Genomic DNA, 12,044 nt, shown 5'->3' with positions numbered 1-12,044 from the left:
TTGACTATAGCTCAGCCTTCAACACTATAGTACCCTCCAAGCTTATCATTAAGCTCGAGGTCCTGGGTCTGAACCCCGCCCTGTGCAACTGGGTCCTGGACTTCCTTATGGGCTGCCTAAAGGTGGTGAAGGTAGGAAACAACACCTCCATCCTCCACACAGGGGCCCCATAAGGGTGCAGGCTCAGCCCCCTCCTGTACTCCCTGTTCAGCCATGACTGCGTGGCCACACACGCCTCCAACTCAATCATCAAGTTTGCAGACGACACAACTATAGTAGACCTGATTACCAACAAAGACGAGCCAGCCTACAGAGAGGAGGTGAGGGCCCTGGCGGAGTGGTGGCAGGAAAACCTCTCCGTCAACAAAATGCCCCTATCCACATTAACGGGACCGAAGTAGAGAAGGTAGAAAGCCTCAAGATCTTCTGCGTACACATCACTGACGATCTGAAATGGTCCACCCACACAGACAATGTGGTGAAGAAGGCACAATAGCGCCTCTTCAACCTCAGGAGGCTGAAGAAATTTGGCTTAGCACCTAAGACCCTCAGAAACTTGAAAGCAGAAAGCTGTATTACCCACCGCCTGGTACGGCAACTGCACCGCACGCAACCGCAGGGCTCTCCAGAGGGTGGCAGGGTCTGCACAACGCATCACCGGGGGCACACTGCCTGCCTGCCCTCCAGGCCACCTACAGCACCCGATGTCACAGGAAGGTCAAAAAGGTCATCAAGGCCATCAACCACCCGAGCCACGGCCTGTTCACCTCTCTATCATCCAGAAGGCGAGGTCAGTACATGTGCGTCAAAGCTGGGATGAGAGACTGAAAAACAGCTTCTATCACAAGGCCATCAGACTATTAAATAGCCATCACTAGCCGGCTCTCACCCGGCTACTCAACCCGGAACCTTAGAGGCTGCTGCCCTATATACTGTACATAGACATGGAACACTAGTCATTTTAATAATGTTTACGTAATGCTTTACTCATCACATATATGTTTATACTGTATTTTAGTCAATGCCACTCCGTCATTGCATGTCCTAATATTTATATATTTCTTTATTCCATTATTTTACTTTTAACTTTGTATTGTTGTGAGTTGTTAGATACTACTACACTGTTGGAGCTAGGAACACAAGTATTTCGCTACACCCGCAATAACATTTGCTGAATACGTGTATGTGACCAATAGCATTTGATTTGATTTATACTGCGACTAGCGATTGTGTCACATGCATCACACTGTTGGAGTCTACTCAACTTTGGTGAAATAATGTCCTCCTTCTCATGCAAATTGTAAAAGAAAGTGGGTGTGTGTGCGTGTGTGCATGTGTCAGGGTGTGTGTGCGTTCCTGTGTGGTCTAGCCGAGGGATTGAACCCCGCTCTCATTATTAGTGCGATGCTAACAGAGGCAGACGGCTCTATTAGTCAGATCATTGTCTGACTGGACGACATCACTGCCCTGTTCAGCACCGCCACTCACATCAGAGCCAATCAGACACACACACCCTCTGTGGGCTCAGTCCTCTAGAAAGATTTCTGAGAGAAACACCATGTCAGCTGTTACTATGCTACAAGTAGGCTACAGTATACGAGAGTCACCTGCTTGTTCTTGATCAAGTGTCGAATGGCACACTCACTAACACCTCTCCTTCTCTCCCACCCTCCCTCTCGCCCTCCTCTCTCTCTCGCAGGAGTACGTGCTGGCCCATACTGAGATGCCCACGACTCTGGAGGGGGCAGAGGGAGCCATTAAGAAGCAGGAGGACTTCATGACCACCATGGACGCCAACGAGGAGAAGATCAATGCCGTGGTGGACACCGGACGCAGACTGGTCAGTGACAAAAACATCAACGCTGACCGCATCCAGGAGAAAGTGGACTCTATCGATGAGAGGTATTGAATGCTTTGTAAAAAGCGCTATACAAATATTCTGTATTTGGAGAACTGGGGCTGATTTTGTGGTCGCCATCTTGTGAATGTGTTTTACTAATTATTGCAGCGATGTTATGTGTTTAGATTAAACTGAATTACATGCATAAAATGAAGATTTACATGCATATAATAAATTGTATGTATAGCACTTATCAGGTTTGCATAACATCATCTAGGAGTCTAATTAATTAAACCAATACACAAAAAATATGTTTCCGAGCCGTAACCTCTCTGTGCTAAATCCATCACGTGTTAACCCCTGTCCTTCTGTTTGTGTAGACATCAGAAGAACCGCTTGGCGGCCAGTGAGCTTCTCTGTAAGCTGAAGGATAACAGAGACCTGCAGAAGTTCCTTCAGGACTGCCAAGAGGTGAGCTGCCACCTGCCCTCTACCAAACCCTTACAACACGCCCCCCACTGCACAACACCCATATCTGCCAGCTAGGGCTACCCCCACACTTCATTCCCACACAAGGAAACCCGAACACCCACTGATTCCTCCCACCAGCTCTATAGAGTACAGTACTGTAGGTGGAATTTATAATTTATAATTGTGGATGGTGCCAAGCTGTGGTTGTGTGGATGAGTCTGTGTGTCCGTCTGTCTCACTGATTGGCTCTCTGGTGTGTGCAGCTGTCCCTGTGGATCAATGAGAAGATGCTCACCGCTCAGGACATGTCATACGACGAAGCCAGGAACCTCCACAGCAAATGGCTCAAACACCAGGCCTTCATGGCCGAGCTTCAGTCCAACAAGGAGTGGCTGGACAAGATCGAGAAGGTCAGTGACTAAATGATGGGTGTCTGATCTTTTTGACAGTTTCGTTGCATGCCTTCTCCCTGTTTATGTTTCGTGAGTGTGCGTGGCCCTTAAGCTCTGTGTGCGTTTGTGTGTGGGTGTTTTTCCCCTGTGTAAAGATGCTTATACCCCCCAAAACACTCCAGACTGTTGAGCACAGCCCTCTGCTGTGGATATTTTAGTACTAAATGCAGAGAGATTAAGTCATAACAACCACGTTGGCTATTATTATATTCATGTTCAGTGGAATTAATTTCAAAACAAGCTTTCAACAGAATCAGCGCAATCGCTCTGCAGACTAGAACTAGTAGTTTGAAAGTTCAGTATTGATGCTTGTATACATGAGTGATTGTGGGCAGAGTCACATTGCTCAGGTCAGATTGGAAGAATTTCCAGTGTCTTCCTTTCTGAATGATATTAGTGTAGATCTATTTATCTCCATAATGTCCTAACATGGTTTTCTCCCACCCAATCTCAGGACGGGATGCAGCTGATAGCTGAGAAGCCGGAGACCGAGGCCATGGTGAAGGAAAAGCTGGCAGCGCTCCATAAGATGTGGGATGACCTTGAGTCCACCACCCAGACTAAGGCCAAGTGTCTGTTTGACGCCAACAAGGCCGAGCTGTTCACCCAGAGTTGTGCCGACCTGGACAAGTGGCTGGTGGGAGTGGATGGACAAATCCAATCAGACGACTACGGCAAAGATCTGACCAGCGTCAACATCCTGCTCAAGAAACAACAGGTATTGTATTTTTATTTTTTAGGTAACAGTTATTTAACTAGGCAAGTCAGTTAAGAAACAACAGGTATTTTTATTTTTTAGGTAACAGTTATTTAATTAGGCAAGTCAGTTAACAAATTATTACTTACAATGACGGCCTGGCAAAAGGCCTCCTACGGGGGCCTGGGATTTAAAAAATAAATGCAATATAAATATAGGACAAAACACACATCACAACGAGAGAGACACAACACTACATAAAGAGAGACCTAAGACAACAGCATAACAATGCAGCAAAACATGACAACACAGCATGAGAGCAACACAACATGACAACTACATGGTAGCAACACAACATGATAGCAGCACAAAAACATGGTACAAACATTATTGGGCAAAGTCAACAGCACAAAGGTCAAGAAGGTAGAGACAACAATAACATACAAAGCAGCCACATCTGTCAGTAAGAGCATCCATGATTGAGTCTTTGAATGAAGATATTGAAATAAAACTGTCCAGATTGAGTGTTTGTTGTAGCTCGTTCCAGTCGCTAGCTGCAGCGAACTGAAAACAGGAGCGACCCAGGGATGTGTGTGCTTTGGAGACCTTTAACAGAATGTGACTGGCAGAACAGGTGTGAGGGCTGTAGTAGATATCTCAGATGGGGAGGAGTGAGGCCTAAGAGGGTTTTTATAAATAAGCATCAACCAGTGGGTCTTGAGACGGGTATACAGATATGATCAGTTTACATGGGAGTATAGAGTTCAGTGATGTGTCCTATAAGGGATATTGGTGGCAGATCTGATGGCCGAATGGTAAAGAACATCTAGCCGCTCGAGAGCACCCTTACCTGCCGATCTATAAATGATGTCTCCGTAATCTAGCATGGGTTGGATAGTCATCTGAATCAGGGTTAGTTTGGCAGCTGGGGTGAAAGAGGAGTGATTACGATAGAGGAAACCAAGTCTAGATTTAACTTTAGCCTGCAGCTTTGATATGTGCTGAGAGAAGGACAGTGCACTGTCTAGCTATACTCCCAAGTACAGTGCCTTGCGAAAGTATTCGGCCCCCTTGAACTTTACGACCTTTTGCCACATTTCAGGCTTCAAACATAAAGATATAAAACTGTATTTTTTTGTGAAGAATCAACAACAAGTGGGACACAATCATGAAGTGGAACGACATTTATTGGATATTTCAAACTTTTTTAACACATAAAAAACTGAAAAATTGGGTGTGCAAAATTATTCAGCCCCCTTAAGTTAATACTTTTGCAGCTGCGATTACAGCTGTAAGTCGCTTGGGGTATGTCTCTATCAGTTTTGCACATCGAGAGACTGAAATATTTTCCCATTCCTCCTTGCAAAACAGCTCGAGCTCAGTGAGGTTGGATGGAGAGCATTTGTGAACAGCAGTTTTCAGTTCTTTCCACAGATTCTCGATTGGATTCAGGTCTGGACTTTGACTTGGCCATTCTAACACCTGGATATGTTTATTTTTGAACCATTCCATTGTAGATTTTGCTTTATGTTTTTGATCATTGTCTTGTTAGAAGACAAATCTCCGTCCCAGTCTCAGGTCTTTTGCAGACTCCATCAGGTTTTCTTCCAGAATGGTCCTGTATTTGGCTCCATCCATCTTCCCATCAATTTTAACCATCTTCCCTGTCCCTGCTGAAGAAAAGCAGGCCCAAACCATGATGCTGCCACCACCATGTTTGACAGTGGGGATGGTGTGGTCAGGGTGATGAGCTGTGTTGCTTTTACGCCAAACATGACATTTTGTATTGTTGCCAAAAAGTTCCATTTTGGTTTCATCTGACCAGAGCACCTTCTTCCACATGTTTGGTGTGTCTCCCAGGTGGCTTGTGGCAAACTTTAAACAACACTTTTTATGGATATCTTTAAGAAATGGCTTTCTTCTTGCCACTCTTCCATAAAGGCCAGATTTGTGCAATATACGACTGATTGTTGTCCTATGGACAGAGTCTCCCACCTCAGCTGTAGATCTCTGCAGTTCATCCAGAGTGATCATGGGCCTCTTGGCTGCATCTCTGATCAGTCTTCTCCTTGTATGAGCTGAAGGTTTAGAGGGATGGCCAGGTCTTGGTAGATTTGCAGTGGTCTGATACTCCTTCCATTTCAATATTATCGCTTGCACAGTGCTCCTTGGGATGTTTAAAGCTTGGGAAATCTTTTTGTATCCAAATCCGGCTTTAAACTTCTTCACAACAGTATCTCGGACCTGCCTGGTGTGTTCCTTGTTCTTCATGATGCTCTCTGCGCTTTTAACGGACCTCTGAGACTATCACAGTGCAGGTGCATTTATACGGAGACTTGATTACACACAGGTGGATTGTATTTATCATCATTAGTCGTTTAGGTCAACATTGGATCATTCAGAGATCCTCACTGAACTTCTGGAGAGAGTTTGCTGCACTGAAAGTAAAGGGGCTGAATAATTTTGCACGCCCAATTTTTCAGTTTTTGATTTGTTAAAAAGTTTGAAATCCAATAAATGTCGTTTCACTTCATGATTGTGTCCCACTTGTTGTTGATTCTTCACAAAAAAATACAGTTTTATATCTTTATGTTTGAAGCCTTTAATGTGGAAAAAGGTCGCAAAGTTCAAGGGGGCCGAATACTTTCGCAAGGCACTGTACATGTATGAGGTGACTACTTCAAGCTCTAAACCCTCAGAGGTTTGTGGGAAGAGGGGCATTCTTCTTACCAAACCACATGACCTTTGTTTTGGAGGTGTTCAGAACAAGGTTAAGGGTAGAGAAAGCTTGTTGGACTCTAAGAAAGCTTTGTTGTAGAGCATTTAACACAAAATCCGGGGAGAGGCCAGCTCAGTATAAGACTGTATCATCTGCATATAAATGGATGAGAGAGCTTGTTCTTGATGTAAATTGAGAAGAGCGTGGGGCCTAGGTTTGAGCCTTGGGGTACTCCCTTGGTGACAGGCAGTGACTGAGACAGCAGATTTTCTGACTTTATACACTGTACTCTTTGAGGTAGTTAGCAAACCAGGCCAAAGACCACTCAGACACCAATACTCCTTAGCCAGCCCACAAGAATGGAATGGTCTACCGTATCAGAAGCTTTGGCCAAGTCAATAAAAATAGCAGCACAATATTGCTTAGAATCTAGGGCAATGGTGACATCATTGAAGACCTTAAAGGTTGCATAACTTGAGCGGAAACCAGATTGCATTGCAGAGAGAATACAATAGACAATCAAGAAAGCCAGTCAGTTGATTAGTGACAAGTTTTTCCAACACTTTTGATAAACAGGGCAAAATAGAAATAGGCCTATAACAGTTAGGATCGCTTGAGCTCCCCCTTTAAATAAAGGACGTACTGTGGCTGCCTTTCAATTAATGGGAACCTCCCCAGAAAGGAGAGACCAGTTAAAAGGTTGGCGATAGGTTTTATGATGATAGGGGCAGCAACCTTAAAGAAGAAAGGGTCTAAACCATCTGGCCCAGATGGTTTGTTGGGGTCAAGTTTAAGGAGCTCCTTTGGGACTTGGGACTCAGTGACTGCCTGCAGGGAGAAACATTGTAGCGGGGCACGGGAAAAAGAGGAAGAAGCATCAGGGATAGTCGCATTAGAAGGGGTGGGAGATGATGAAATGTTGGACGGGCAAGGAGGCATGGCTGAGTCAAATAGGAATCCTGATTTAATGAAGTGGGGATTAAAGGGGCGGCAGGGGCGGCAGGGTAGCCTAGTGGTTAGAGCGTTGGACTAGTAACCGAAAGGTTGCAAGTGCAAATCCCCGAGCTGACAAGGTACAAATCTATCGTTCTGCCCCTGAACAGGCAGTTAACCCACTGTTCCTAGGCAGTCATTGAAAATAAGACTTTGTTTTTAACTGACTTGCCTAGTTAAATAAAGGTAAAAAATAAAATAAATTAAAAAGAGCACAGCTGTGTGCTTCTTGTCAGTAACAACCACATCAACTTTAAGCGACATGGGCAACTGTGAGGAGGAGGGTTTATTCTCCATGTCTTTAACCGTTTTCCAGAACTTCTTGGGGTTAGACCCACAGAGAGAGAACTGCTCCTTAAAGTAACTAACTTTGGCCTTCCGGATAGCCTGAGTGCACTTATTTCTCATTTGCCTGAACAAGAGCCAGTCAGTCTGAGTATGCATGTGCCGAGCCTTTCGCCAAATGCAATTCTTGAGGTGGAGTAACTCTGCAAGATCACGGTCGAACCAGGGACTGAACCTGTTTTTCATTCTCATTTTCTTTATGGGGGCATGTTTGTTAACAATACCACTGACAACATAAAAAAGAAGGTCCAAGCGTCTTCGACAGAGGGGTTCAAGCTGATTCTTTACCATTTTACAGAGGCCAGTTCATGAAGGAAGGCTTGTTTAGCAAGCGTTTGTGACAGATCTGGACAGGTCATTTCACTGAGCTGTAAAACAGTGATCACTAAGGTCATTACAGAAAACACCAGACTGATACACACATCAGGATTATTTGTGAGGAGAACATCGAGGAGAGTAGCCTTTTCTGGGTGTTTGGAGTTATACCTTGTGGGATTGGTGATAATCTGAGAGAGATCGTGGTAGTCCCTTTGCTTCAGGACTTGGTCAGGTGGTTTAAGCATGTCCCAGTTTAGGTCACCTAGCAGGACAAATTCAGACTTCGTGTAAGGGGCCAGGAGAGTGTTTAGGGCAGGTAGGGTACAGGCCGGTTCTGATGGAGGACGATAGCACCCAGCAACAGTCAACAAAGAGCTATTTGAAAGTTTAATGCTTAAAACCAGCAAATCAAATTGTTTGGGGACAGACTTGGTAGAGACAACCGAGCACTGAAGGTGATCCTTGGTAAAGACTGCCACTCCCCCACTTTTGGAAGATATGTTTTGCCGAAAAAGGTTATAATCAGAAAGGTTAACATCAGTATTCAAAACACTCTTCCTTAACCACATCTCAGTAATGACCAACGCATCTGGATTGGAGCTGTGAACCCACACTTTCAATTGATCCAAGCTTCTAGTGTTAACATGCAGAAAACCCAGGCTTTTACGAGAGCAGAAATCAGTGAAGTAGATATCGGAGCACAAGTCAGAATTGGGGCTAGCAACTATAGATGGGCCAGGGTGTACATGCACATTTCCAGATATCATCAACAGTAATACAATCAAGGCATGGCATAGTACAGGGAGAGCTCATAGGACAGAGAGAGCTCTACAGTGCTGATTTATGACATCTGAATGTGCATCAGATGGCAACAAGATCATATTGTTCAGCAATTTCATCAGGTAACATGAATACAAAGCTGGTGAGAGGTGGTTAGACTAGGATGGGAGGCCAAAAGTCTGTGTAACCAATAGAGAGTCAGAGTCCCGAGTGTGGAAACAAACACAGTCTGTGGTTGGGTAAAGAAAGTTTGTAGTCAACAAAGTATGCAGGAGTCATGACGCAAATAGTAAAATGCAAAATAAAAAAATAAAATCTATAACGACTTGGGGCTAGCCATTTTAAGTTCAGAGTCACTTGCCCCAACGGTGCGTGTGTGCTGGAGGCGAGCGAAAGCTCGGTAGAGAGGGTTGAGTGTGGTGAAGGTACCTGTACCAGACAGAGGGAGACAGGCCAGGGCAGACGGTGAACAGAGAGGGGTGAGTGTGGTGGAGGTACCTGTACCAGACCGAGGGAGACAGGCCAGGGCAGACGGTGAACAGAGAGGGGTGAGTGTGGTGGAGGTACCTGTACCAGACAGAGGGAGACCAGAGGGGACAGGGCAGACGGTGAACAGAGAGGGGTGAGTGTGGTGGAGGTACCTGTACCAGATGGGGAGACAGGCCAGGGCAGACGGTGAACAGAGAGGGGTGAGTGTGGTGGAGGTACCTGTACCAGATGGGGAGACAGGACAGGGCAGACGGTGAACAGAGAGGGGTGAGTGTGGTGGAGGTACCTGTACCAGATGGGGAGACAGGACAGGGCAGACGGTGAACAGAGAGGGGTGAGTGTGGTGGAGGTACCTGTACCAGATGGGGAGACAGGACAGGGCAGACGGTGAACAGATCTCCAGGTGGAATCCAAGCAGCAGTGCAGCAGGCAACAGGAGTAGGTGTCACACCACCTTGGGAGAAGCTTTAATTTCTGGAGGCAGATTTCTTGTAGAACATGCCAGTGAATGGTCTTTGAACAGCAGGAGGGGGCTTCAGAGGACGCTTGTTGGGCCAAAAGCCCTTTTACGTCACACATTAGTGCTAATTGAATTTGTATCTGGTCTGTCCTTTCAAGCCTGGGAGCTCAGTTCCAGGTTGGAATGGTGTCCTTAGGTCTCTGCTGTTGGCTAGAGCACCCTCTGTACAGCTTGGTACTGCTGGAGCTTGACATATTGTATGTCTCCCACGGGTATGTTATGTCACCATATAGGATGCTCTTTCTCTCCCTTTGATTGGTGTGTAGGTAAATGGTACATTTCTGTATAATTTTACATCGTGGTTTCATATTAGGTAAAAGTACAATGTCAGTAATTGACCTGAGGATAAGTTCACTTGCATAGCCAAACTATGAGCGAAATGTTACTCCTGATATTAGGTTTTCTCTTTTCCTTTAATTAGGAAAATTGCAGCATAAGCTACACCGCACATATATGCCGTGTTGGCTCAAGGTTTATTATGCAGATAGTTTATTCATACTAGCGAGTGGCGCTGTAGCGAGCTGACAAACCACGTTATGTAACAGCCCATCCTTCTCACATACACCCCCCCTCCGCATTATGTTATCTCTCCCTCGCCATGATGTGTGGAGGAGCCAGTTCTGTGTTTGTGAGATGTGTAGTGTGTGTGAGAGAGACAGAGTAAAACAGAGAGAGAAATGGAGTGGAACAGAGAGCACTTGGTAGAAATACAGTAGAGAATACTGATTGTATATTAGCAATTATAAACGTGGTGGTTTGAGCCCTGAATGCTGATTGGCTGACAGCTGTGGTATATCAGACCGTATACCACGGGTATGTCAAAACATTTATTTTTACTGCTCTAATTACGATGGTAGCCAGTTTGTAATAGCAATAAGGCACCTCTGGGTTTTGTGGTATATGGCCAATATACCACGGATAAGGGCTGTGTCCAGTCACTGCGAGATGCATCGTGCCCAAGAACAGCCCTTAGGCGTGGTATATTGGCCATATCCCACACCCCCTGTGCCTTATTGGTTAACTGTGTTATTAAAGATTGTGTACCCATAGTATCCTTTGTGTAACCCAGACCTACAATGTGTGCATGTGAGAGAGGGAATGCATTTCCACTGTTTGTTCGATCTGCGAGAGAGAGACCGGAAACTCCTAGAGCACAAACGAGACGGAGAACTCTGGAACGCATGCTAGGGGGTTGACCAGAGAGGGTGCTAGAGAGAGCATGCTATGACTGTCTCTCTCCTCTCTACTGCTCCTGGTGTGGCGTCCCTAGATGCTGGAGAGCCAGGTGGAGGTGCGTCAGAAGGAGGTGGAGGAGCTGCAGAGCCAGGCCCAGGTCCTCAGCCAGGAGGGGAAGGACACAGATGAGGTGGATGGCCAGCGCCGCATCGTGGAGAAGAAGTTCCAGCAGCTGCTAGACCCACTGAAGAAGAGGAAGGGAAACCTCATGGCCTCCCGCGAGATCCACCAGTTCAACAGAGACGTGGAGGACGAGATCGTAAGTACATTAAGCCTTTAATCTAGCCTAGTCGTGTGTCTGTTTCTGTCTGTCTGATGCTGTGATCCATTTCTGGCTGTGTGTGTGCCTGTCTGTCTGTGTGGCTGTCTGTCTGCCTGTGTGTCTGTCTGTCTCAGTGTGGGCGTGCGCATGTGTGTTTCAGAGAACGAGTAAAAGAGATGACGTACTGTATGCCTACTTGTGCAAATGTTAATTGTATTTTTATGCAAATGTGAATAGGCTAAATCAAAATCAAATTTATTTATATAGCCCTTCGTACATCAGCTGATATCTCAAAGTGCTGTACAGAAACCCAGCCTAAAACCCCAAACAGCAAGCAATGCAGGTGTAGAAGCACGGTGGCTAGGAAAAACTCCCTAGAAAGGCCAAAACCTAGGAAGAAACCTAGAGAGGAACCAGGCTATGTGGGGTGGCCAGTCCTCTTCTGGCTGTGCCGGGTGGAGATTATAACAGAACATGGCCAAGATGTTCAAATGTTCATAAATGACCAGCATGGTCGTATAATAATAAGGCAGAACAGTTGAAACTGGAGCAGCAGCACGGTCAGATGGACTGGGGACAGCAAGGAGTCATCATGTCAGGTGGTCCTGGGGCATGGTCCTAGGGCTCAGGTCCTCCGAGAGAGGGAAAAAAAGAGAGAATTAGAGAGAGCATATGTGGGGTGGCCAGTCCTCTTCTGGCTGTGCCAGGTGGAGATTATAACAGAATATGGCCAAGATGTTCCAATGTTCATAAATGATCAGCATGTTCGAATAATAAGAAGGCAGAACAGTTGAAACTGGAGCAGCAGCACGGCCAGGTGGACTGGGGACAGCAAGGAGTCATCATGTCAGGTAATCCTGGGGCATGGTCCTAGGGCTCAGGTCCTCCGAGAGAGAGAAGGAGAGAATTAGAGAACGCACAC

General features: G+C 45.9%; 1 protein-coding gene across 2 annotated transcripts in view; it reads left to right on the top strand.

Annotated features, from left to right (window-relative positions):
* Positions 1-12,044, top strand: part of LOC112255529 (spectrin beta chain, non-erythrocytic 1) — a 127,385-nt gene that overhangs the window by 99,642 nt on the left and 15,699 nt on the right. For both annotated transcript variants that reach the window (XM_024428520.2, XM_024428515.2), the window contains 5 exons: positions 1,700-1,902; positions 2,221-2,311; positions 2,575-2,721; positions 3,218-3,481; positions 10,895-11,119. In XM_024428520.2, the coding sequence (XP_024284288.1) occupies positions 1,700-1,902; positions 2,221-2,311; positions 2,575-2,721; positions 3,218-3,481; positions 10,895-11,119 (930 nt within the window). The remainder of the gene's footprint in view (positions 1-1,699; positions 1,903-2,220; positions 2,312-2,574; positions 2,722-3,217; positions 3,482-10,894; positions 11,120-12,044) is intronic.

The sequence above is a fragment of the Oncorhynchus tshawytscha genome, linkage group LG01 (genome assembly GCF_018296145.1).
Source record: "Oncorhynchus tshawytscha isolate Ot180627B linkage group LG01, Otsh_v2.0, whole genome shotgun sequence".
Lineage (NCBI taxonomy): Eukaryota > Metazoa > Chordata > Actinopteri > Salmoniformes > Salmonidae > Oncorhynchus > Oncorhynchus tshawytscha.
This window is presented reverse-complemented; position numbering and strand designations above follow the sequence as displayed.